The sequence below is a fragment of the Falco rusticolus genome, chromosome 11, assembly GCF_015220075.1.
Source record: "Falco rusticolus isolate bFalRus1 chromosome 11, bFalRus1.pri, whole genome shotgun sequence".
Lineage (NCBI taxonomy): Eukaryota > Metazoa > Chordata > Aves > Falconiformes > Falconidae > Falco > Falco rusticolus.
The window spans coordinates 10,152,270-10,177,242 of NC_051197.1; the positions used below are offsets into that span (position 1 = coordinate 10,152,270).

The 24,973-nt window shown below is 53.0% G+C and overlaps 1 protein-coding gene across 2 annotated transcripts; it reads left to right on the top strand.

The window, feature by feature from the left end:
• The first annotated feature begins 1,078 nt into the window (after nt 1–1,078).
• On the top strand, nt 1,079–23,434 carry PDZK1IP1 (PDZK1 interacting protein 1). 2 transcript variants are annotated; one of them, XM_037404599.1, is made up of 4 exons: nt 1,079–1,257; nt 20,185–20,293; nt 22,221–22,319; nt 22,856–23,434. In XM_037404599.1, exons 1-4 carry the CDS (start codon nt 1,227–1,229, stop codon nt 22,926–22,928), a joined length of 312 nt encoding a protein of 103 aa, XP_037260496.1. In that variant the 5' UTR covers nt 1,079–1,226; the 3' UTR covers nt 22,929–23,434. The 2 variants fall into 2 exon arrangements, with proteins under 2 accessions (XP_037260496.1, XP_037260495.1); XM_037404598.1 differs by lacking the exon at nt 1,079–1,257 and adding an exon at nt 15,473–16,418.
• Nucleotides 23,435–24,973: the final 1,539 nt, after the last annotated feature.

Below are 24,973 nucleotides of genomic sequence, written 5' to 3' on the forward strand. Positions count from 1 at the left end.
AAATCCCTTATTCCCCACAGGTTTATTATTTTTTTTTTTAATTTTCGGTAGCTGAACAGTTGGGAAAATGGTACAACCTTGGTGGCACCCCCTAACACCCCCATGCTCATAGCCCTTAGCAGAGCACACCGTAGGTCTCCCGGGGTATGTACAGTTGTACTTTAATTGTGATTTGAATGGTACATTTCCTCTGCCCACCTCTCCTCCTGCCTGCTTCATCTCTCGCTGTGTGGACCATCGCCCCTCGTTTCTGTTGGAAACAGTGTTTTGGGGCAATGTACCGTGTGAGTGAATTCCTGCCTTATGATTTTTGGGTTTTTTAAGCCCCATCCCTTTCTCTGCCACCCTCCCCTGGGATTTCTGCATTTTTTCTGCAGAAACAAAGTAACCAGACCTGGTACCCTGAGTCTCAACCCACTGTGGATGTGCTATTTAGAAAACACATTTGTTGTAATGTGTGTGTATATATAAATATATATATATAATGAATATATCAAGAATATTTCTAAATAAAGTTTTACAAAGCAGCCTCCGTTTGCTGTCTGCCTCTCTCCCACCTCGTCACTCAGATCCATTGCTGCTTTGATATTTCATTCCTGGACATCGTGGGGTGAGAATGCCAGGATGGCCCACCCCCTGCCATCAAAAGTCATCAACAGGCAGCAAAAACCTTGCAAAAGGATCTGCTAATTTTTTTCTTGCTTGGCTCATGCAGTCCAGCTTGGGCTGGGCTTTTGCAGGGAGAGCAAGTGGGAGGAAGAGCGTGCCGGGCCAGCAGGAAGGAAGACGGGCGGTGGAGCAATCCCCCCGCTGCAGGCGAGTGTCACCAGCTGCCATGGCCTTACCCCCAGCACATTATTTGCAGGTCCCCCAAAGCCTCTGATGGACTTTTCCTCTCTTTTGATGAGGGGGATGTGGAAGGAGGGGGCTGCCGGGGGTGATGCTGCTTCCCTTCACACCCCACACACATTCAGCCACAATTTAAAGGCAACGACAGTAATTCCTCTTTTTTTTTTTTTTTTAAAAAAAAGAAGTTGTTATCGCAGCCATATGCACAAATACTTTAAAAACTGATTGAGCTGGTAACATTAGTTAGGGAGTGTTTACAGGCTAACTGCTCCGTTGAACATGTGCATGTGTGTATATATATATATGTTAAATACGTATGTATGTGTGTATAACTACAGCACCATGCTGCAGATGGTGGCCAGCACCATACCCATAACATGGAGCAGATGAGCAGGAATGGCACCGCAGGTATTTTCTTGTCTGTAATTTGTTTGATTTTCAGAGTCATTACCTACTTAAGCAGGGTCTTTTAGAGCATCCCTTGCTTTCTTAAAGCATCCCCCCACAAGCTTATCTGCTAAACCCCCCCATGACCAGCAGCCTGGCAGGCAACCCTTGCTTTTAGAGTTTCTGGGTGACATTTCCCCCATGGGTGAAAGAGGAGGGGGGGTCCTTCTCCAGCTCTGACCTGGGGGTTGTGGGGAGACCTGTCCAGGCACAGCCCCAAGCTAGAGGCATGGGGGCCCTCACTGCCAGTCTGAGTAAACCCCCACAGTCAGGGCCAGGCTGGTTTCCATCCCTGGCACCGGGATGAGGCGTTGGGTGGGTGTGGGGCAGCGGGCGGCTGCTGGGTGTTTATCTGGGGTAGGGCGATCACGGCTGCACAGCTGGTTTAACCCCCACCCCCAGCCCTGCTGCCAGCCTGGCAGAGCTGATAGCTCACCCACTGCTTATCTCTCCCTCCCACCTCCCGGCCCTCTCCCTCCTTCCTTCCATCGCCAGCACAATTCTCCTTCCACCTCCTCTCTCTGCTTTTTTTCTTTCTTCACTTAAAATGTCCTTCATGGCCATGTGGCCTTTGCCACCAGTAAAGGGAAGAGCATCCTCAAGGTGAAGGTTTCAAACCACTCCCTGCACATATATATTTAATAAATAGCTCTATAGCCTACAGAAAGGGCTGGGAGGATGCTGATGCCACCCGCTCCGCAGTGGGATGGCTGACATGCGTCACTCCTGATGGACCCCAGGGATGGGGAGACCCTGGGAGCCACCGTGCTGGGACAGGCTCCAGGGACATGTCCCCAGCTGGGTGCCTGGTGGCCCTGTGTTGGCCATGATGGAAGTGCTCCTTCCAGCACCTTCTTCTCCAGAGTATCTGGACCTCACTGCTGCTTGGCCACCAAGATCAAATGTCACAGAAGGTAGCAAACATCATCTGCAACTTGTGTTGCAAGTGGTGATGAGCACAGCTCTGTGGATTTAAATATATGGGGAAAAAACCCCAACCCCACCTGTTTTTTTGTTTGTTTATGCAAAACAGAGGAGAAAGTTGGGAAAAGCACCTTAGAGTCCTGATCTCTACCACACAGGCACAATGACAGGGTGGTAGCCTGGGTGCCATGGGTGGCATTGCCCTTGGCTGGGACAGGGGTTCACCTCCCAGCAGTGGCATCACAAGGCGATGGGGGTTTTGGCCTGTCTCCTACTGCAGAAAATTTTCTGCAAATAGCAGTTTCTTTAAAAACTCGAAGTAGGTGCATTTAAAGGTATTTTGTTCACCCATGTTTCTAATGTGTCCCAGGAACCTGGCTGACATTCAGGCTCTGGTGGCACAATATTTGCCTTACCATTGTATGGATGACACCGGGGAGCGAGAGCAGAGGGGAAGTGGCATTGAGATAAAATTGAATTTAAGAAACCAGAGAAGGTGGGAGGGACGTCTATGTCCGAGACAATGAAAAAAACCCACAAAAACCCAAAATCACCCCAAATTTGGGCAGCTTTTATTTTCAAGCCCCATTATCTGGCTTTAATTACAGCCTTTCTGGCAAAGCGATGTTGAGGGCAGCCTGCACGGGCACCCCTGCCTGGGAACACCACCGAAGCCAGGAGCAAGGACCTGCTTCATTAAGAGCATTCCCACATTATTGAATTAAATATGCTCACAGAAACGACAGGACCCAAACATTCCCACCCCAGCAGACGATGGGAAGGCTCTGCCTCTTCACTATCACAGGCCAGTGACAACAGGAGGCAGTAATTTATGGCTTTCTGGGACTGCTCGATATGCTCCTCATCCTGGGGCTCATCCCCGACATTCCCACTGCCACACAAAGGCTGCAGCCGGCCAGCAGTGCCCAGGGGACACTGTGCTGTCACAGCGGAGAGGAGATGAGCAGCCAGCGGGATCCCCTTTCTCCTGCCAGCCCTTTTCTTCCTCTCTGGTCCTCCTGCCTCTACTTTCACCTTATTTCTTGCTCATTGATTTTTTTCAGTTCCCATCCAAATTCTTGGGTGCTGGAGGAGCTCCGTGGCTCAGCAGGGCTGAGGGTACATGGGAGAAGACAAGGTCACTCTGAGACCCTGGGGGCTCAGGAGGGGGGACCCTCACCACTGATGGGGATGCAGGATACCTCCTGTGGGGGGTCCAAACTTGTCCCCCCGGTAGACATTCCTTTTACCCTGCTCTCAGAGCTATTCTCAGCTGCCCTGGTGACCTTTCCGGGGAACAATTTACTATTGTGTTTTGGTGAAGCCCAGCCTCTATTTTTACACTCTGTTTTGCTGATGTGGGGAGCGAGACGGGAATCCAGCAGGAAATGGGAGGGAGCGTCTGGAGCACGGTTAAAACTGCACCGGCACTTTGATGTGCCGGGGCTGAGCTTGCCCGGCAGCACGTGTTGGGGCCAGGGGCTTCACTCCCTGCCCAGCTCTCCGCTAAATCCTGCATGGTACCAGCTTAACCCAGCCATGCCAAAGTGGGAATGGGTCCTACAGCAAACGGCTTGTGGCAAAGAGGCTATCAAAGCCGTGGTGGTGCTGTCTCCCTTGGTGTGTGCACGGTGCAAACTGAAAGGCAGCTTTCTTCTGGCATTGTGTTACTTAAGGGATGCTGGAAACAAGGGGAGGAGGTGACTTGCTGTCCGTGCTGGGAGAGGTTTGTGGACTTGCCCAGGGACATCTGGGAGAGCCCATGGCAGAGCATCCTGGGTCGCATCATGTGAAATGAGCAGGCTGATAGCAGGTGAAAGGGGCGGGTCTTTATGTGAGGTGTGGTTGAGCCATAGTCCTCCCTGATGTGGAACCCTGGTCTGGGCTTGTGGGGAGTAAGTGGCTCCAAATACGCCAAGAACCACAGCCTAGAGTGGCTAGTGGAGCGTGGCTGGCCACATGCCCCATTGGCCCTGTGTCTGTGGCAGAGAACACCAGCCCATCCAACCCTGGAGGTGTAGCTGGGGAGGTGGCCAAGCCCCAGGGAAGGGAGTGGGGCCAGCTCTGTCCTGTCACTGTCCTGCTTCCACCGCCATCATCACCCACAGCACAGCCCTCAGGGCAGGAGTAGCACCGTGCTGCCCCAAGGGTTTGCCCAGAGCCCACCAAAACCACAGGCAAGGTCCTCCTGCGTGTCTGAAGGGTCTAGCCACCATCTCACCCACTGCCCATCCAAGATCTGCCTGCAAGGGCCTGTGAGCAAGGGGACGCTTTACAGCAGCTGTCCCATCTCCAGAGCACTTCTCTCGCACCCCACCAGAGAGACATCCCTTCACACGCTGCTGGAGCTGAAATAAAACACATCAACACTCTCCCAGTCGTGTGTCTTGCAACCATCCAGCAATGCAGCATCGCTCTTCTGAGCACGCCATCTGCCCCGTCCCTGGGAATGTGCTGAGAGGGGACCTGGAGGCCAGCGCGGGTGGCCTGAGGGGCAGCCAGAGCTGGTTAGTAGCGTGCTGCCGTGGGCGCTGTGGGTGGGAGGCTGTTCCTCGGGGTTGGGGGGCTCTGTTTGTGCTGGGCTTATGTGCAATGGGTGAACTGGTGCCCTGCAGAGGCTGGGCCAGGGAGCAGGTGAGGAACAAACCTGGCTGCAGCTCCAATGTGGGGCTTCACGTAGCAGTCATGCATTGGCATAGACACTTGCATGCACAAGGAATCACGAACCTACTCACACCCCACAAATACCTGTCCATGGACAAGATCAGGCACCTGATGGCTAAGTGTGCACACTGACTTGCTCACAAATGCATGGCCCATGTGCTCTGACATGTGTGATGGGGCACGAACACCCTCACAAATGCACGTGCTAATTTTTGCACGTCCCACACCTGTGGGCACATCTGTGGATGCACCTCTGAGGACAGTCCTAAATAGAGATATTTGGATGGATGCGAACATGCAGTCCTGCAGAAGTCTTTTAAGCCATTCAAGCCCACGACATGCTCACACATGTGTCCCCCCTGCTCCTCGCACGCTCCCCTGCCGGTTGTCCCCACCAGGGTGGTTACGCTGTTTGTTGCACCAGCAGAAATCACTCCCAAGCTGCTCCCTGCCTCATCCGAGCAAACCGGGAGCTGCTTTTTCCCTTCTTCTAGGTCAGGTGGCACCAAACCATCCCAAGCAGGTACCGGATGCTTTTCCCAGGGTGATTCCGAGGGCGGCAGGGAGGGCCAAGCTTGCCGGTGTGCCAGAGGTGGCAGCTGTTGCCCCTGCCCGGGCTGGCGTGGGGTGGGGGGCTGCCTGCCCCATCCCAGGGGCCACCCTCCAGCCGGCTGCGCCCGCGCTCCGAGCTGCCCCTCTCCACCCTCCCGGGCAGCACGAAGGGCCGTGTGCCGGGAGCACGTTTTGTCCCCTCCAACGGTGACACTCCCCAGCGACGGCAATGCCACCGCCACTCCCCTGCGCGCTCGGGGCTGCTTTCCAGCAGGAGCTCGACGTCTTCGAGGTGCCGTGGCCCCAGGGGGCGTCCCCGTGTCCCCGTCCCGGCGGGCCTGTCCCACCCGCGGGTCCCGTCCGAGCCCCGTCCCCGAGCCCACGGGGCGGCCGGCGCTTCCCGGGCAGCAGCCTCCGGGCCGGCGCCTCCTTTGAACAGGTCTCGGGGAACCCCTCGCCGCAGATAAACGGCAGATCAAAGCCGACCGCAGCCGAGCGCTTCCTGCCAGCCCAGCGCGGCGGGGCCGGGGCGGCAGCGGCAGCAGCGCCACCCCCGCGGGCGCGCCCCGCCCCGCCCGCCAGGGGGCGCCGCCCCGCGGCAGCGCAGCGCCGGGCGTGGGGGGCGCGGAAACGGGGTCTCGTAAAAGGGTTTAGTGTTTTCTTGGCGTTTTCCAAAGAAAGTATGTTAAAGACTGTCCTTTCCCCTCTTCCTTTCCTTTTCCCTTTTCCCTTTTCCCTTTTCCCTTTTCCCTTTTCCCTTTTCCCTTTTCCCTTTTCCCTTTTTCCTTTTTCCCTTTCCCTTTTTCCTTTTTCCCTTTTCCCTTTCCCTTTTCCCTTTTCCCTTTCCCTTTCCCTTTTCCCTTCCCCATCCCCATCCCCATCCCCTTTCCCTTACCCCCTTCTCTCTTCTTCCTTTTTCACTTCCCCTTGCCCTTGCCATCCCCATCCTCATGCCCATTCTCCCCTTCCCCCCTTCTCCCCGTTTCCCTCTCCCACCCATGCTGATCAGCAATCCAGGTCCCCATGGGGTTACCACAGGCTGCCAACCCTTACGTTACAACCACTGTATTTGAACATTGCAGCTGTTTTCCTGCAGAGTTTTGGGGTAGGAAGACACAGAGGAAGCCTGGGACAGCCGGCGTGTTCCCCCCAGCTCAGCCAGGCCCTGGAGGTCTTGGTGCTTGCCGGGATGTGGGGGCCATGGGCTCTGTGCCAGTGGTCACCAGCTCGCCGTTGGCTCTGCCAGGGGAGCTGCCCAAGTGCCCAGGGATTTCTGCAAGGGTGAGTTGACCCTGCGAAGGCTTCTTCTTCCCAGTGGGAGCGCTGGTGGCTGTGACAACACCTTGCTATTTATTGAGTTTTAATTAATAGCCCGCCCAGTCCTGGAAACAGCCTCTCTTCCTCAATCCCAGGCAAAGGCATCTCTTGGGGGTCTTCACCTTTTGTCCTCAAAACCTATTCAGGGCTGAATTCAAGGGCAGCCTGTTCTCAGCCACTGTGGCACAACGGCACAGCTCGATGTTGTTTAGCCCTTTCCTATCCATCCCGTCCCTCCCACCCTGGCTCCCTGTCCCCAACTCATGGTACTCAGCTCAGCTGCAGCAGCATCCTGCTGAGGCTGGCAGCCTCCAAGCCTTCAAGAATGGGTTAAGGCTCCCAAAAGCTCCCCTAACTTCAATGTACTCTGAGAAATGGCTCTTTCACCCCTTGGACTCACATGAAATCCCTCTGGCCTCACCATGTCCCTCCCACCCCCTTCCCCAGCAACAGAAATTGCTGCTCAGAGCAGAAGATGACATGATTTTTCCCATCTTCTCTACTACCTGCATCTGTTTGCTTGGGTGGCAGCCAGAAAAGTGACTTCATACATTTGATTCCCCACCCTCCCCCTTTATTTTTCATTTTATTTTTCGACGAGCCCAGCGCTTTCGCCTGTTGCAGAATCAAGGGTGAAGCATCCAGGCCAAATCCTGCCCCTGTGTTATGGTAATCGCGGCTGCCACCCAGCAGATGCAGCTTGCCTGAAATAATAAGGCTGTTTAACAGGCACGGAGAAGGAGAGGGAAGCTTTTGTTTGACACTTGCCGGGGTTGGAGTACACTTGTAAAGCAACAACTGGAGCTTGTTGAAAAGAAGTGGAGGTTATTAGATGTGTTTTGCTCACTGCCGATCCCCCCCTTATTTTTTTCCCTTCGGATGCCAAGGCAAAAGCTCCCTTGCTGAGAAGGAAGAGGAGAGAGATGCTACCTGAAAACGTGCTGCTTTTGCTGATGGGCATGGAAATAAATAGGGCTAGTGCCTGCTGGCAGGGCTCTGGAAGGTTAAACCCCATGGTTCAAGGATGCTTAGGCTGATCTCCTGTACTGGGGTGCTCCTCACGCTGCCCATGGCCCTTCTTTTGGCCCAGTAAGTCTGCAGGGGCTGAAGAAGGGAAAGCATCTTCCTCAGATGGTGCTGAGCAAGGGGGTCCTACTGAAATTAGCTCTTCTCTACCAGTTGGCGACCCAGAGGGTCATGCAGGGGTGTCCTCCTCATGGGGCAAGGCCTTCCCTGATGCTCCTCTTCTTTCCAGGAGGCTGGCACCTGTCTGTCATGAGACAGCAAAGCCAAGTGGGACTCAAGGGTGCACTGAGTTGCTCTCAGAGTTGTCAAAACACAGGGCTTGCCACCAGCAAAGGTGGTCCAGAATTTATCATGGCTGGTGGGCAATGGGTTACTGATGGGGCTGAAAGAAATTCAGGTGACTGCAGGAGCTGGGGTGACATAAAATCTCATCCTTGGGGGTTATAATCCCATTTTGAAGTGTTACAGTTTTGGATGGGCAAATGACTGAAGGTAGGTCCGGGTGCCACGGGGTTTTTATCTTCCCCCAGATAAGTGGGAACAAGAAAATTATTAGATGGGTTGGGAGTCCATCCATCCTTCTACCTCCCAATCTACCTCTCTGTCTTGATGCAGCTCTCACCAGCCTTATCTTTGCTCTGAAAAAAACCCAGCGATCCCCTTCAGAAGCCAGGAATAAAATCAATATATTCCCTCTCTAATTCAGGTAGCTCCCCATAAATCTTCCCAGCTTCAGTTTGGTCTCCTAGGACTCCCAGATCAGTTGGGAACCTATTTAATCAGCTGGGAAGATCAGCGCTGTTTGTTGCCGAAAGGCCCTTTGAACTCTTTGTCTCTTCGTTGAATGATGCTCGTGTCCCCAGAGGATTTAGCCAGACTGGCCCATTCTGTGTGACAAGTCTCAGGTTAATAACGCCGGGCGCTGGCAGCGCCCACCAAAGTCCGGCTGCGAGCCCAGGGTGCTGGGAAGAGTCAGAGCCCCTCTCTGCCAAGCTCTTATTGCTGCATCTGCCCCTGGCCCCTCACTTGGCTCGCTGCAAAGCTCCATAAAACTACACCAAATTGCAAGCCCAACAACGGAGAGCATCCAGCCTGGAGACAGGGGAAGAGAATTATAGCTCCTTTTGGAGAGGCTTAGCAAAGGATGGAGGGGGAGTGTGAAATCACAGTCCCCCCATCCTGGGGGTGCAGGCTTGGTTTTTTAGCATATTTGAGTGCATTTTAGGTGTTAGCTCACTGAGAATTAGCCCCACGCTGGTACCTTTGCTGAGGGATGGTGGCTTCTGGAAGAGGTTTCCCATGCTGGTCCAGCCCTTGGGAGCAGGGGGCTCGAGATCGCTCAGGATCTGGCCTCCAGGAAGCAATTCTAGAGCTGCCCCAAATCAGCAGGACTCCTTCCACTGGCTTGGACCAGTTTGCAAGCAGGGAAACATTGAAGTGTCACCTTCAATAGCCAGGTTTCTTTTCTAGGCTGTGTTGAATCTGTGCTGCAGGTGGCTGCTACCTGCCTCCTCAACAGCCTCCAAGCAACCCAGCCTGGTGAGAAGCAGCCAGATCCTCACCCTGTCTCCATCCAGCTCTGGCCCAAAGGGTCAGAGTTTCTTCTTCCTAAGGTTTCTGCTCTTCATAAACCACAACTTAGCATGGACCACCATCCAGACAGGCAAAGCAACCTAATCTATGAGCGCATTAGGGTGTCAGAAAACAATAATCCGAGAAGGAAACACATTATCTGGCCTTGTTACTTTACAAAGTAATTTAAATTAATTTTTCCCTAGAGTGGTTAGGGAGCACTGCAACTTGCCCTTGTCTATTCTCTCCGGCTAATGAAGCTTTACCAGCGACTGCTCGTGAATTCCTATTAAGACCTCATCTTAGAGGTTACAGGGCAAAGCAATTTCTGCTCCTGGGAAAGATGCCTATGAATTTGTAATTGTAAGTCCATGTTTGATAGGGATTAGCATCTGAAAGGGGTAGAGTGGCGGGTAGCAGAGAAAACATTATTTCAATTAGCAGAAGAAAAGCAACTTAACATTTGATTATAGTTTACACTTTTAATTTTCTACTATTCTGGCATCTGGGATAATTATTTCCTGAAACTGTCCACCCCCACCAAGCCAGCCAGCTCTTTCCTTCTCCTCCTCTTGGCCATCTTGGTTGAGATTCACATGGAAGTAGTTGATGAGTTGGGTCCTTTCTTCTCCCAGGCAATAGCCAGACTCACCAAATTTGGGTCCAGAGAGGAAGATGCTGTGCCAAGCCAGACTGAAATGAGACATGATGTTTCTCTTCACACTGAGGAAGTGCAGGATGAGGAGGATGGAGCTTTGCCCTACAGCCAGGCTCGTGGTCAGGCTTGTGGCCAGCAGCTTGGCATGGCCCTTGTGCCTGACTCCCAGGCAGAGCCCTGGTGCCTAGAGCTTCTCTCTGTGTTCAGAAATTACTTTCAGTCCCACCTCTCCTCCCGCCCCATAAAGGCAGGTGCCATCTACTCTGCAGGGACCTGGCCATTGCTCTAACCTGTGCTCCAGCTATTTTTTTCTGGCTTCTCTGCCTCCCATTTCCTAATGACGATGCAATCAGTTTTTGGGTGGGAGATTCCTCGTGAGAAGGCTTGTTGTTATTTAAGGAAGATCATGAAATCCATCCTTAATGAAAGGACAGGAGAAAACCCTTCCACCAAGTTACAGTGAAGCCTGAGATTATCATTTTTATGGGCTTCCAATCTTTCCTGCCTCATGTCTTATCAGTGAATGCAGCTGGAGGCTTCAAAAACCCTCCCAGCTTGCTGCTGATTTTATGGGATGAAGATTAGAGATGATCGGATAGTAAATTATTCAATCCATTCAATATCACTGGGCAGGAGGGAATATCCAGAGTGAAGTCAGCTCCCTTCTCCCTTTCTGAGCATCACGTATTGGGAACCCGGCTATCTGCCACTCCAGCAATGCAGCGGCACTTCCCCCTGTGCTCAGAGATGATTAGGGGGGCAATATGCCCTCTGAACAGATGGGAAAGCCAAGGGGGAATCACGGATGCAGGTTCATCCCCTGGCAATAAGGCAGATCAGAGGCAGATGGATTTTCTTCGTGTTTCAGGGATTTTTAGTTTGATTCCTCCCAGCCCAGAGCAAGGTGGGACAGATCAGGTAGGTGTTTTCTCAGTGTAATTTTCCAAGGTTGCGGGCCCCCAGGCTGAATGTGAATGTGCTGTCAGACCCCTGGCAGCTATCGACCCCAGGGATGGAGGAGCGGGGAGCTCAGAGAGGACAAATCCTGGCAGCTGTGTGCAGACAGCTGGATAGAGAAGGGAGCCCATTGCTGTCCTTAGATGTACGGAGCAGGAGCATCAGGCCCCAGCACAGAGGGTGGCCAGTGTGAATGCTGCCCAGAGATCCATGCCAAAAATCAGCTGGTGTAAAGAACATCATTCAGAAGGTCCCATGAAACATGCATGGACCACAATGATGCTACTGAGCAGGTCTCAAGGGAAAATTAAGCACATACCTGGTGCCTGATGCTGGGGCCATGCCTGGGCCCCATCTCAGATGGCTGCTGGGTACCAGCTCCCAGTGAGTGTCCTGCCAGGAGTGGTCCTGGCTGACCTCATTGAAGCATCCAGGCTGCCTGGGGGGGGAAGGGAAAAATCCACATCCTCGCCAAACAAAGGTCCAGGAGGGATCATGGCCACCACCATGTCACCCCCTTCTCCATACTGCTTAATCAAGGCTTGCAGTTAGCATCAGCTCTGGGAGACTCAGGAATGGTCCAATGAAATGTTTAATAAAATGCTGAAAGGTGTGTTTTCTCCTTGGCTCTGTGTGTGTGTGTGCAATAAGGGAGCAAACGGCTCAGCTGAACCCCAGGCTGGCAGAGGGAGAACGGAGCCAGTGTGGGGCGATGCCCTGTTGCCACACCATTGACAGCGGGGGTTTCATCAGCATGTAAATAAGAACACATATTGCTGTTTAAAGGCATTTTTAAAGAGGGGAAGTGAGGTACAGAGCTGTGATGGATAAAAAGCCTCAGTAGGGGCTGCCTTTTTCCACTGCTGTTTATCCACGCTAGGCTAAAAAAAATATGCCCTTTTCATAGTGGTTGTATCTCCTGGCTCTCCCCTGAAAGCATCCATCCCAGGCAGGATTTGAAAGCCAGTGTTGATGGGAAATGAGAGAATTCTGGGGCAAGGAATATTTGGCAAATGTTGAAAGAAACAAGTAATTAAAAATTGGTTTTTGTTTTGTTTTTCTTTTTGGAGTAGCTATTAAAATAGAACAAATTCATCTTTTTTTTTTTTTCCCCTAGGAAAAATACAATCTCTTCTTCAGGGGATGTTCAGGCTCACTCTCATATTTTCTTTATTTTTACGGGTCTTTCTGAGAGATGTGGAGGATGAAGGAGGGAAGGAAGTAGGGAGGAAGGAAGAAAAGAAGGAAGGAAGTGAAGGAGAAAAAGATGATCTCCTATATAACACAGAGCCCCACAATGTTTTTCAAAGAGGAACTAGCATCTGTGCTCTGAGCTGTTTCACCCAGGAACACATTTTAGGCTCAGGAATGTTCCTTTGAGCAAATATTAATTTTGGCTAAAATTTTCATATTTCTTATGGGAAAATCCCACTGATTTTTAGATAATATCAGCATAAATCTTGGAATTCGAAGACTTGCTGTACACTAGACCTGTTGTATAGGCAACTGCTCACATGGGTCCCTAAGAAAGAACTGAGCTAGCTCTGGGTCCACTTGGGTTTGACTAAATACTGCCAAGGTGATTTGCCCTTCTGTGCCTTAGTTTGCCCTCACCTGTGAAATGGACCTGTAGGGCTTTGAGTCACCACAGCTAGGTGATGCTGAAGGCTTAAATGAGAGAGACAGCAAGATTTCCAGCATGCTGCAGCAGAAACACATAGCTTCTCATCTCTGCAGGTCCCAAGCCACAGCCAGAATGACATTAATATTTACCAAAATTTTGGACTTTGCCCCTGCAACAAGGTTGCTGCCATTGGAGTGACTTGCTATTTTTCACACCCCCTAGGCAGGACCCAGGGATATGCACCCAAGCAGGTGCCACGGCAGCTTCTGTCACAAGAGCACATACCTCCCTGATAGCTGCCCTGGGCTAAAGAAGATGCATTGGAGCACAGGGGAGCTTTGAGATAAGCAAACAAGCAGCAAACGAGCAATTCCCTGGCCTCATCAGCAAGCCCCAAACAATTTAATAATTAAATTTCCTATAAATGTGGGAATGTGCACTGGTAAAGTGTTATTTGCTCCTCAGGAGGGACCCAACAGTAAGACCCCCGTCTGGAAGGTACAGCAGCTCTGCCTTCATCTCAGTGTGTGGTTTGTCATGTCCTGTCCCCCCAGCACATCATAGAATATGGGTGGATCCTTGAGATATTCCTATCCTTGGAAAATCAGCCCAGGGATGCTGGGCTGGGCAGGGCTCTGGGGTGAGAACACAACCTGGAGTACATGTGGAGGAGGAGCAGAAGGAACCCACTAAGCAACCTGCCACAGCCCCAGGCATGGCTGGGCGTGGGTAGCAATAGCAGAGAGATGTCTCAGACCTTGAATTTTCCAAGGGCAGCAGCAGAACTGGCTTCTCTAGGACTCCTGATCTGCCGATAAAGCCTTCTGCTCTAAACAGCTAGTGTTTTGCTGGGCTTTTGGTAAGAGTCAAGTAACAGCTGCAGATGTGGTGGTGGGAGTCTGTTACAGACCACCCGACCAGGAGGAAGAGGCAGGTGAAATATCCCATATGGAGCCAGGAGAAGTCTCCCAGCCGCCAGCTCTTGTTCTCCTGGGGGACTTCAACTTGCCAGCGCCTGCTGGAAATGCACCACAGCAGGGGGAACAGCCCGGGGGGTCCCTGGGGCGTGTGGCAGGGACCTTCCCGACACCGCTGGGCCTGTGGGCGACGTGCTGGTCGGAGGCCGTCTGGGGCACGGTGATCACGAAATGACAGAGGTTTTGGTTCTCAGGGAAGTCAGGGGAGGGGTCAGCAGAACGGCTGGGCTGCCGTGGGCTCCCCGAGGGCAGGCGGTGGCCTCCTCAGGAGGTGGGCTCAGCGCTGGGCCAGGCCCGTTAATGTCTTCATCGACGACCTGGGGGGGGATCGAGCGCACCCCCAGTCAGTTTGCGGACAGCACCAGGTTGGGTGGGAGTGTGGATCTGCTGGAGGGCAGGAGGCTCTGCAGAGGGATCTGGGCAGGCTGGACCGATGGGCCGAGGCCAGTGGTGTGAGGGTCTACAGGTCTCAGTGCCGGGTCCTGCGCTGGGGTCCCACCAGCGCTACGGGCTGGGGCAGGGGGCTGGGACTGCCCGGTGGGAAAGGGCCTGGGGGGGCTGGTGGGCAGCCGCTGAACAGGAGCCAGCGGTGTGCCCAGGTGGCCAACAGCACCCTGGCTGGTATCCAAACCAGTGTGGCCAGCAGGACCAGGGCCGTCATTGTCCCCCTGCTGCACCTCGAATCCCGTGTCTGGGTTTGGGCCCTTCAGTACAAGAGGGACACTGAGGTGCTGGAGCGTGTCCAGGGACGGGCAGCGGGGCTGGTGAAGGTCTTAAGAGACCTTACAAGTCTTGTGAGGAGCAGCTGAGGGAACTGGGGCTGTTTGGCCTGGGGAAAAGGCGGCTGAGGGGAGACCTTATTGCTCACTACAGCTCCCTGACGGGAGGCTGCAGCCAGGTGGGGGTCAGTCTCTTCTCCCACGTAACAAGCGACAGGACACGAGGAAATGGCCTCGAGTTGCACCAGGGGAGGTGTACCTTGGATGTTGGGGGAAATGTCTTCACCGAAAGGGCTGTGAGGCACTGGAACAGGCTGTGTGGGGACGTGTTGGAGTCACCATCCCTGGAGGCATTTAAAAGGCCTGGAGATGTGGTGCTTGGGGACATGGTTTAGTGGTGGACTTGGCAGTGCTAGTGGACTTTATGATCTTAAATGTTTTTTCCAACCTGAACCATTCTATGATAACAAGCAGGCAGCAAAGATTGCAAGCTCTGCGTGCTTTCCCAGACAGATAACGTGGAAGCAAGTCATGGGGAACGCAAAGTTCACTCTCATTTTTATTTCTTCACCAGCCATTCCTTTTTCTCTGTTACAGTATGAGACCGATTTTATAGGGCCTTATTATGGGCAGGTCCCTGTTGTGCCACTTCCTTTCTGGGTGCAGTAGGAGAGTCCCTACCCCATGGAGTTCGTAAGTAAAAACTGGAGGGTTGGGAATGGGATTACCCCATGTTGCAGGTGGGGATTTGGCCATGGAAAGGAATCTAAGAGAGAGCCGGGAAGTGGTGTTCAGTCTTGTACAGCTCAAGCCAGGTCCAGCTTGTTTTCAGGATACACTACATCATTCTAGATACAAGGGAAAGAGGAGAGATGAAGGGCAATCCGCAACGATGGGTATGTATTCCTGAGGGTGCTGCATGTTCCCAAATGTGCGTCCCTTGTGGGTGGCCACATGGGGACCTGGCACCCAGGCAGGGTCCGTGGCGGGGGGACGACTGACCTAGAAGCTGGGGAGCTCAGGTGCTATGAGGGGGATGCTCAGCAGCCCTGCAGGCTGGGCTTACAGGGATGCTATGACACACCACAGGAAGACTGACAATGAAACCACTGGCTCACAATTTTAAAATTCCCTTCAGGAATAACTCAAGTGGCACAGCTGTGAAGCCAAATAGCTTTTATTCTTCCTGCAGAATGGGTTTGTCAGCCATCCACACCCAGCATGGTCTGGGAAGCTGCTTAATTCGGGATCTGCAGTCTTCCCTGTCCTGCAGCATTTGCCCAGCTGATGTGAAGGGCCAGCCTTGCTGTCTGCTGCAGGTCTTCAGGTATTTCTACCTCTTCTGGTGTCTAAGAAATTTTGGAGACAGCCCTGAAGGCTCAATAAAATGAATGCCAAGTTTGCGCTATTTAACATCTCTCCGTTAAACAAGGCTTAGGAGGTGGGAGGCAGTACTTGGCATCAAGTCTGGTTTATTAACGGATGTTTTTAAGCTGCAGATGTGTTTTGCTGGGTTGTTAATGACACTTGTTGAAAAGGAAAGGGCAAGGAAGCGCATGGGGGCCGTGCTGGGCAGCTCCCTGCATCTCCAGGACTTGGGGTCCGTGGGGTGGGGTGGGATGTCAGAGCTGGGGCGTCGCTGGACCCCCGGCTCTCCTGCTGCAAGGGGGAACACTCGGGGGACACCCAGGTCCTGTTCAGCCACATTCCCCAAGCACCGAAGCCACAGACTTACCCATCTGGGTGTCTTTCTTCCTCCTGGCGATGTAAATGTTTTGTGCCTGTGTGCCCTTCCACGCCCTAAGGGGACTATCAGGTTCGAGTCACCGTGCCCCATATTCCCCGCCAGCAGGAGACAGGCACCTCCTTCCACCCCTTCCCACAGCAGGATTTGAATAACCAGGTGTGAGCATCAGCCTCCCTCGTTAATACGTTTGATAATTGACCAGGCGCTCATTCCCGTGGGAGGGCTGCGTGCCCGAGCGCAGCACCCTGCGAGGAGGGGCCGCCCGGCTGCTGCTCCGCACCCTGAGAGCCCGTGGCCTTGCCTGCCGCCATGCCCGCCCGCCGCCTCCTCCTCCTCCTCCTCCTGGGGCTGCTTCTGGCCCTGCAGCCTGCCTGCTGCCAGGAAGGTAAGTGCAGGAGGCTGCCTGCCCTCCCGGGGAAACTGAGGCAGGGGCAGGCAGGAAGGTGTGAGAGCCCCGGGCAGGCAGGAGCTGCTCGGTGGGGTGGCTTTGGGGGCAAGGGACAACTGTTAAAGAGTCTCTTGGGAAGAGAAAAAAAAAATAAATCCCAACTCCTGCCTAAGCTTTACCTCCGGCTTCACATCAGTGGGCAGTGGGGACGGGTGGGTGTCCGGTGGGTTGGGACGTCTTGCCGGAGCACCGAGACTTTCTACCTGTTTTGCTGAAGGCTGAAACGGCCATCCGAGGTTTATCTTACCTGCTTACATGGAGATAAAGCAGTTCTGATTTACCTCCAGCAGGACTGTGCACTGAGATGAGTAATCTGTTTTCTTAAGGATTTTTTTTTTTCTTTCTTCTCACTCTTGTCCCTGAGCAAGTGTTGTGCTGGGTCGCTCTCTGAGCTCACAGGTTTTCCTGTTAATCTGTAATTTTGATCATTGCTGAGGTGAGGGAGCAAATATTTTCCTCTGCAAGCCGTCCTCCCGTTCCCTTCCCAAAGACTTAATAGAGAACATTATTTTTAGGAAATTTGTGGAAGGACTTTCCTAATGCTAGAAATAACAAGTAGTAATTAAAACTCATCTGATGCTGCCAAAGTCCCGGAAAATTCCCTCCCCCTTTCTCCTTCTGATGCCCCAGCCCTGACCGCTCTTCCTGTGTTTGTTTACCAATTTGCTGAGGATTTAACAGTCTAGGGTCTACCCTGTCAGCAGGATTGAAAGTTTTGCTGTTGCCTGGAAAGAGAAAAAAACCCCAACCCTTTAATGAGTATCAGAGCCTGGCATGGCTTCCTCAGAGAGTGCAAAAGACAGGGGCCAGCTGATGCTTTCTAAGCATTTGGGGAAGATGGATCAAAAAGTAGGTCTATGTCTTCAAACCAGCCGTTGAGCATGGAAACAGGGTTAAAACATGTGCAAGGGCTTATGCTAGCTAGCATTGGCACTTCCCTTGGTCTCAGGTGTAATCACAGATGTGTGGACACTGATACACATCTGCCAGGGGCTGCAGATCCCGCATTGCTTAGTTTGGCCTAGAATAACTTGTTTGGGAGGGAAAACCACATCACTGCTATGGAGTGAAACATAGAGGAGGTGGCAGAGCCCAAGGGACAGGCTGTCCCACGAGGCACATCCCTAGTAAAGCATTTTTGCAGAATCACAGTCCTGTTTCCACAGGCGAGACTCATCTTTTAAGCCATCCCTCCTGGCAGGGCACTGAGGTGTGCTCTGGTGGGACTCCAGACAGGTGGTGCCCCCCAGGGCTGCCATCCACATACTTGCTGCCCGAGAAGATGCTATCAAGCTCTTGCCTCTGCCTAGTTCCCATTCTTCCTTTCTTATGCATGTGCAAGTTCCCTGCTCCCATGGGGGTATTTCAGCCTGATGTGCAGGCACTGGCTGCTCCCCCTGCCATCCTCACCTCTCCTTGCCGCTGGGCTTTCTGTGGTCTCTCAAAGCCAGAACCACTTGATTTTGGATTGGTATTTTTCCTTTTGCTTTTGGATGCTCTGAAATCTGGTGGAAATAGCTGCCTGAGTGGTTTCACTTGCAAAAACCTTCAGTACTTCCTGAGCATAGATGCTTGGAGGAGTTTTCCTACCGCTTCTCTCCTCCTTTGCTTGAAGATCATGAGATGCACATTTGGCGATTTCAGTCATTGCTGACTTCATTCCCTGCTTGACCTTGAACTCCGTTAAGCCCAGCAGAAACCTCACCGAGGGCTGGACCTGACCACCCCCTCCTAGGCTTGGGCGGGAAACCCTGACCCCGGCAGGAAAAATAAAGCACAACTAATAAATAAATGTGACTGAGATAACAGCCAAGGGCAGAGCGAGGAGGAAGCAGAGCGGGCCAAAGCTCAGCCTGGAGGCAATAGGTAGGTGTGTTTGGGGTGCACCCGTGGGGGTGGTGGGCAGCAGGGGCGTGAGCATCCTTGCCCATCAGGTAGGGCAGGAGGGGACCAAACCCTGCTCTCCCTCACTGCCACCAGCAGCTTGCTAATACAATGGGATTTCAGCTGAAACACCTTGATGCAAGAGGCAATTTCCATCTGAGCTCCTCCTGCTTGAGTTTTGGCCCTGGGACCTTGCAGTAAACATGGCAAGTGTCTCTGCAGGGAAGTGGGGGACTGAAGGACATTGTTCAGGGCTGCTCTTGCAGCCTCTTGCCCTGGGGGTGCCACCATTTTCCGGACTGGCATAGGTGGTGAGTCAGCTGGCTAGGTTGATTTTGCTTCCAAGAGTTAAAAAGAGCTTTGTTTTGTGGGTTGCTTGGTTTTTTTCTTTTTTTTTTTTTTTTTTTTTTTTTAATAGAAGCCTCTTGCAGTAAAGACTCAAGGAGCTGGGGGTCTTACCAAAAAGCACTCTGCCTCCCCAAAAGCAAAGGAAGGAGATGAGGGCTGTCAGCAGCAGCAGCAGCTGTGAATGAGAAGTTTGCACACACGGAGCACACAGCCCAACTTTATTGCTGCTAGTAAAGTTTATTTGCTGCTTATAGCAGGGATTTGTCTCCTGTGAGACAGATGAAGTGTTCAGCTGGCGTAAAGCTCCCTAGTCAGGCTGATGTACCAATTCACTCATCCTGTGGCAGGTCAGCTTCACAGGTGCTGGTGGTGGGGGCTGGGTCCAAGTGGTCCAAGTCTGGCAGGTAGCATCCCCCACCTGCCCCATCTGCCTGTGCAGATGGAGCTCATTTATGTGCAAGGCTTGGTGTTTTGATCAACACAAGGATGAAAAGCCATGCCTGAATAAATAGTAATTTAATCCCAAAGGGATGTGTCTGCATGGGCGAGGTCTCCTTTTGGTGTCCATGTGACAACACTTAAGGATGGGTTTGACTGCATCTGAGTGCTCCATCACCCAAAAGCCGGTGGGAGGCAGGGAGCAGCTGTCCCAGCAAGGGCTGGGACAAGGTTTCCTCTTCTCATCGCCCTGCCCTTGAGTTCCTCCCACATACAGGAATATATCTCACAGCCTTCCTACCTGTGGCTGGATCACTGCTCAGGTCTGGCTAGAGAAAAATGAACCTGTGAGTCCATCCCGGGCCATAGATGCTGCAGCCTGCTCCTGCCCCTCTATGGCCTGGCCCCCCGCCAGCCCTGCCTGGCCTTTGTGCTAAAAGCTGTTGCTCTGAATACTTCACCCTTCAGTTTCCCATCATAGATCAGTTTGCTGCTCTGGAAACTTGTTGAATGGTGCATTTTGCTGAAATCCACACCAAGAACCATAAGAGTGACAACTGAATTTTACACCATCCCTGTTGGGGGGTCCTTATTTTGCTGGGCAGTATTTGGAAAACCAGGAAAGATGTCTGTGGCACCTAGGTATGGAGAATAAAAATCTTACTGAAACCCCTCTGCCGTATTTCCCCTGTCACTTTGGGTAAACACTCTCCCTTCCTCCCTCCATGTCCCCCAGTCCTTTGTCCCCCCAACCCAGAGTCATCTGTGCCCCACTGCGTACATATATGTATGTATGTATGGGGTACCAAAGCTGCAAGGCAACATGGTCCACATGCAAAAGCCAGTGAAACTGCCATTATTTGCACTTTATTTCATTGCTGTCACCCAGGTGAATCTGCCTGAATTAACAGCAACATGCTCTGCTTGGGTTTGCAGGACCCAGCTCTTGGCTGGACGTTGCTAAAGTTGGACAGAAGTTTGGCAGATAAAGCCTGAAGGTGTATTTCTAACGTGTCCTCTTTTTTTTCTGCAGCCCGGGGCAATCTCCAGCCATGGTCACAGGGTGTCATCGCAGTAGTTGTGTTTCTAGTCTTGGTGGCCATCGCTTTTGTGGTTAATAGGCTCTGGTGTAAGGAGAAAGTGTAAGTGTGGGAGCCCCACGGGTTGCTTTGGGTTGGGCTTAGCTGCCTCTGCATGGGTCACTTCCAGCTGCCTCCATCCCCGTGCCAGGACTGGGAACACTGTGATCACTGTGCCAGGACCCAGGCAGAGAGAGCAAAGACTCCCTGTGCTGATCTCCCTGTTCTCTTCTCCCTGTCCTGGTCTCTGCTCCCTGTTACTTATTGCCAGGTTCAAGCTTGCACTGTCCAGGTGCTGCAGTGAGAAAGCGCTGCGTTGGGGATGGCAGAGCTGCAGCATCATGACTGGTGTGCATAGGCATGTGTCTTGAGGGGCTGGCCTGAGCCTGGTTTCCTATGAATTTGGGGGTGCAGTTACCAGGTGCCTTATATCCCTTGGAAAACAAGCCCAAAACAGCTTCGTTTGCAAAGCAGAGCGAGCCATGTCATCAGAAGGCACTGAGAGGAGCTGGGAGAAGAGGGAGGTAGCTGAGCCGTGGCAGCTGTCTCCACCCGGAGCCCACAGCACAGGCAAACCAGGTGGCCTCATTCATCAGAAAAGGCTCTGGCAGAACCATTACCTCTGGTCCATTGCTGGCCAAGTAAAGCCACAGGCTCCTGCTCGCTGCCCCAGGCCCACTCGCTAAGTTGCAGTAACTTGATCTTGAGTTTGAGCCCAAAGTCAACAGGGGATGAGGACTGAAAGTGCCTTATAGCTGGGTTCCCAGTTTCTTTCCAGTGGCATGGGCACTTTGGGCTTTGCACCCTAAGGTGCTGGAATCTTCTTGGATCTGCACATGGAGACTTGGGGTATATCCCGATGCTCAGCAGATTGACTTCTGCCCTAGGTGCATTTACAGGGGGCCCTTTGGGATGCATTTAGGGCCAACGCATAATGCAATGTAAAGAGAGAGATATATATATTTATATGGTCTGATCTGCAACTGCAGTCTTTGTTTCTCAAAGAGGAACCTTTGTCCTCAGGCTGGAGGAGCTCACAGCCCATGGAGTGGGAGGCAGGGATGGTGTTTCCTACCTCTGCCTGTGGCTGGGCTGCCTCTTCCCAGCCTGGAGGCAGAGGATGCTGAGGAGGGCTTGAGAGGGGGGGACGGTGGCTTGTTTTAATTAATCTGGCCTCTCTTCAGAAGAGTGGGCAGCGAGGCTCGGCAGCCTGGCACACTGCCAGCTCTGCACTGTCACTGTGACAGCAGCTATCAGCTCAAGCCACTGCCTGTTTATGCCAGTCTGCTCCTCGGAAAAGCCTCTGAAATTGCCCTTGGGCAAGTGCTGGAGAAGGCAGGGATGTGCACACTGGGTGGACCTGTGCCCACCCTCCACAGCTAAACCCCCCTGGTGCTGTTTGGGGCATGGCTTACTCCAGAGCTGAGCTTTTGGGCTCCAGCTAAGGTCGAAGACCTGATCCCTGTGCTGTGGTTCCTTCTTCGAGTGATCCAGACTCACATCTGAAAGCAAACAGCTCTTCTTTGCACATGTGTGCGGATGTACACCCCTCCTGTGCCAGGGCTGCAGCACTGGCAGAGCCTCGGCATTTCTGTCTGTCAGTTGGGACCCATAGGGAATATTTTGCAACAGATTACACAGAAGAAGACTGGAAAAACCAGTTAGCAGGAGAAAACAATCCCATGTATTGACAAATGAGTCTTGCTACCTGCCAGGCTGGCACTGGGAGTACTAACTCCAGAGACATGGGTTGGCACTCAGCAGCTGGGCATGACCCCTGCAAACCTGCCATGAGGGCATCTGTCGTTACCCATGTCTTGCTGGGAAGGGGGTTGTGCTGGGTGTTTGAGGCCAGGATTACACATCCAGGTTCCTTATTGTCTCTGTAGTGTCGGAGCAGTCCCTTCCTCTCTGCCATCACCATTGCAAGCTGCTCCCTGGCACAGCCCCTCTGTCTCTCTGTCTCAGCTGCTCTTGTCTCCCTCTCCAGGGAAAATGTCGAGACGGTGGTGAGTGTCGAGGACAAGCAGGAGGCTGTCATGTCCAATGGTCACGAAGGGAAATACCTAACTGCTGCAGCCGACTTCAGGTGAAAGACTTGCTTAGACCTCCTCCACATGGCTCCCAGGCTCTGTTCCATCCCCCGGGGACAGTTCAGACTTGCAGTGCTGCAGTCTCTCCCACTTGGGGTCTCACATGTCCCATGCACCTGGTTTTGGGGCTGTTATCCACTCCAGGGACTAAGAGAGTGGTGAGGGAGTACCCCCTCCTCCCTAGTCTTTCCTCATCCCTGCAGCTGAGCCCCATGGTCTGTTCACCACCTTGCAACCTGCCACACCACATTTTTCTTATACTACATCACAACTTTCAAACAGAGAAAACCACCAAAAGTGGCCATAGGTCAGCAGATATTGACTATCAAAACAGCCCTTGCTAGGAATTAGAGCAATTCCCACGCTGTGCTTGGCTTTCCCTCCTGGCAGCGGGACCCCTCCCACCCTCCCCACCTCACCCCTTGCTCGATGCATGGCTGGCACCAGCAAGGTCAGGGCTCCGGTGGTGGCTTTGGGGAGGCTGGTCTTGCTGGGGGCGAGCTCAGCGCTGTGCTTCTCCCTCCCAATGCAGGTCCAAAGAGAGCCAGCACGCTTACGAGAACACCCTGGAGCCGGAGGAGAGGGTGATCACCACTGCCATGTAGCAGGCACCCCAGCTGGCTGCCCTCTTTCCACCTCTCACTTTGCTTCCCGCTGTTGCGATGGGCATTTTCGCAGGGATCCTCTGCACTGGCATCCCCCGGGTGCAGCAGCTGCCTGACCTCTCCACAGCACCACCATCTCCTGATCTTTTCCCTTCCCACTAGCGGGACACACACCACCCACTAGTGGCGCCCACGCTGGTTCCCGGGAGAGGTCTGGAGATGCCACCTCTCCTGCCTGGTGGTCACCCTACCTGGTTGGGGAGGCTGATGTCTCCCATCCCAGGGGGGTGCTGACCTGCCCCAGGCGTGGAGGGGTCCACACTGGGTGCCTGGGACCTCCCCACACCCCCAGCTGCCCTCTGGGGAGCTGCTGATGGAAAATCCTCTCTCTTCTCCCTGTTTTCCCTTCCTTTTTACAACTGACACCATGCATTTTAACATCAGAACAAACCTTCTCCCCTGTATATATCTTCCCTGTGAGCAATAAAGAGAATTGTTTGCCCATAGGACAGCAAAGAGGGCTGTTTTGTTAAATCACCCAAAGGACTTTCTGGTATCTCAGCGCTCCCAGCCTTGGGGCAGTTTGGGCAGCTTGTCCTGGAGGAGGTGCTGCCCAGCACGGCGCAGGCAGCAGGCTTCTTCCCCAGGCAGGGGCTTGCAAAACACCATTTTCCTACAGCACCAAAACCTGATAAGTATTCCCTAAAACAAAGATGCTACAGTCCTGGTGGGGATCTCAGCCCAAAATAGACCACTTCCCACCGCCGGGAGCCCTCCAGGATGGAGCAGGGAGCTGGAGCTGGTGCCACTGCTTGCCATGAGCCACTCTCTCACTTCCCACGGGTGACTCTGTCGATGTCCCTAGCAGATGGTGACACAAAAAATCAGGAATGGGAGTAAACTAGGAGCCACATGAGAGTAAACTAGGAGCCTTCCAGTAACAGACCCACCCTGAAAAGCATCTGAAAAGCCTCTGAAAAGCCTCGTGTTTTGAAAACGCCCTCAAGACTCAGTGTTGAGAAATCACCGTTCCAGTTGAGAAATTGCATGGGGGTAGAAGAAAACAGGCAGAAGGGCCAGAGGGGTCAAGCCCTCCAGTGCAGAGGCAGGATGGCTGCCATCCACATCATCGCATCAGAGCTGTTCCATTCTACCACCTTCTCTGGGGCAGCTGGAGGCTGAGCCAGCCCCAGGCTGGGTCCTGGACCTCCCTACTTGTGCCCCTGATGGATGCTGTGCCCCTGACTTTTCTCTTGCAGGTGCCAAATGTCATGTGGGCTTGGAAAAAAACAAGCTCCCTAGTGCTTCGCTCAGCAGGGTTTAAGGAGGATTAGTCATTGCGTGTTCCCGCTGCGTCAGCACTCGGGCTGGGGGCTGGGGGTGTGGCGAGAGGAGGGGAACCCATTAATTTTTACCTCTTAGTTGCAAAAGAAGTTAGAAATGGCATCCTTATAATGAGTAACAGTGGGAATCTATTCCCTGCCCGGTGCGCACCCTGAATGTGTGACAAATGCCCAAGCTGTTCCTCTGGCGGTGCCTGGATGTGGGTTTGGAATGGAGGTGTGCTGGGGGCTCGGTGGGTCTCAGCATCCCTTTCTGTGTGGATCCCTCCCAGGGTCGTAAGTCCAAGCAAAGAGAAGGATGGGGCTGTACCACTGCACGTTTTGGGCTAGCCCAGGAGCCTCGGTGCTTGGGCTTATTGCAGCCAGTGCCCCTTCAGAGTTTGCTTTCCTAAGGAAAACATCTTTTGCAAGAGCCAGTCTGTTACCTCCCTGCTGGCATCTCACCTCCGCACTGTTCGTGACGCCTTCCTGCCTCAGTTTCCCTTGTCTGTCAAGCACGACTCGAGGCTGACTGTGCAAAGCAGGCTGCCTTCCTGCGAGCTGTGCAGCCAGCTCACAGATACTTCTTGGTGTGATCCTAAAAAGAACAAAAGGAAGCAAGCATAAATGAAATTTATTGTTGGAAAATCTTAATTAGATTTTAAGCCCCAAAGGGAGAAAAGTGAGGTATTATCTGAAACAGCTAATGAGTGTTAAGGGTCC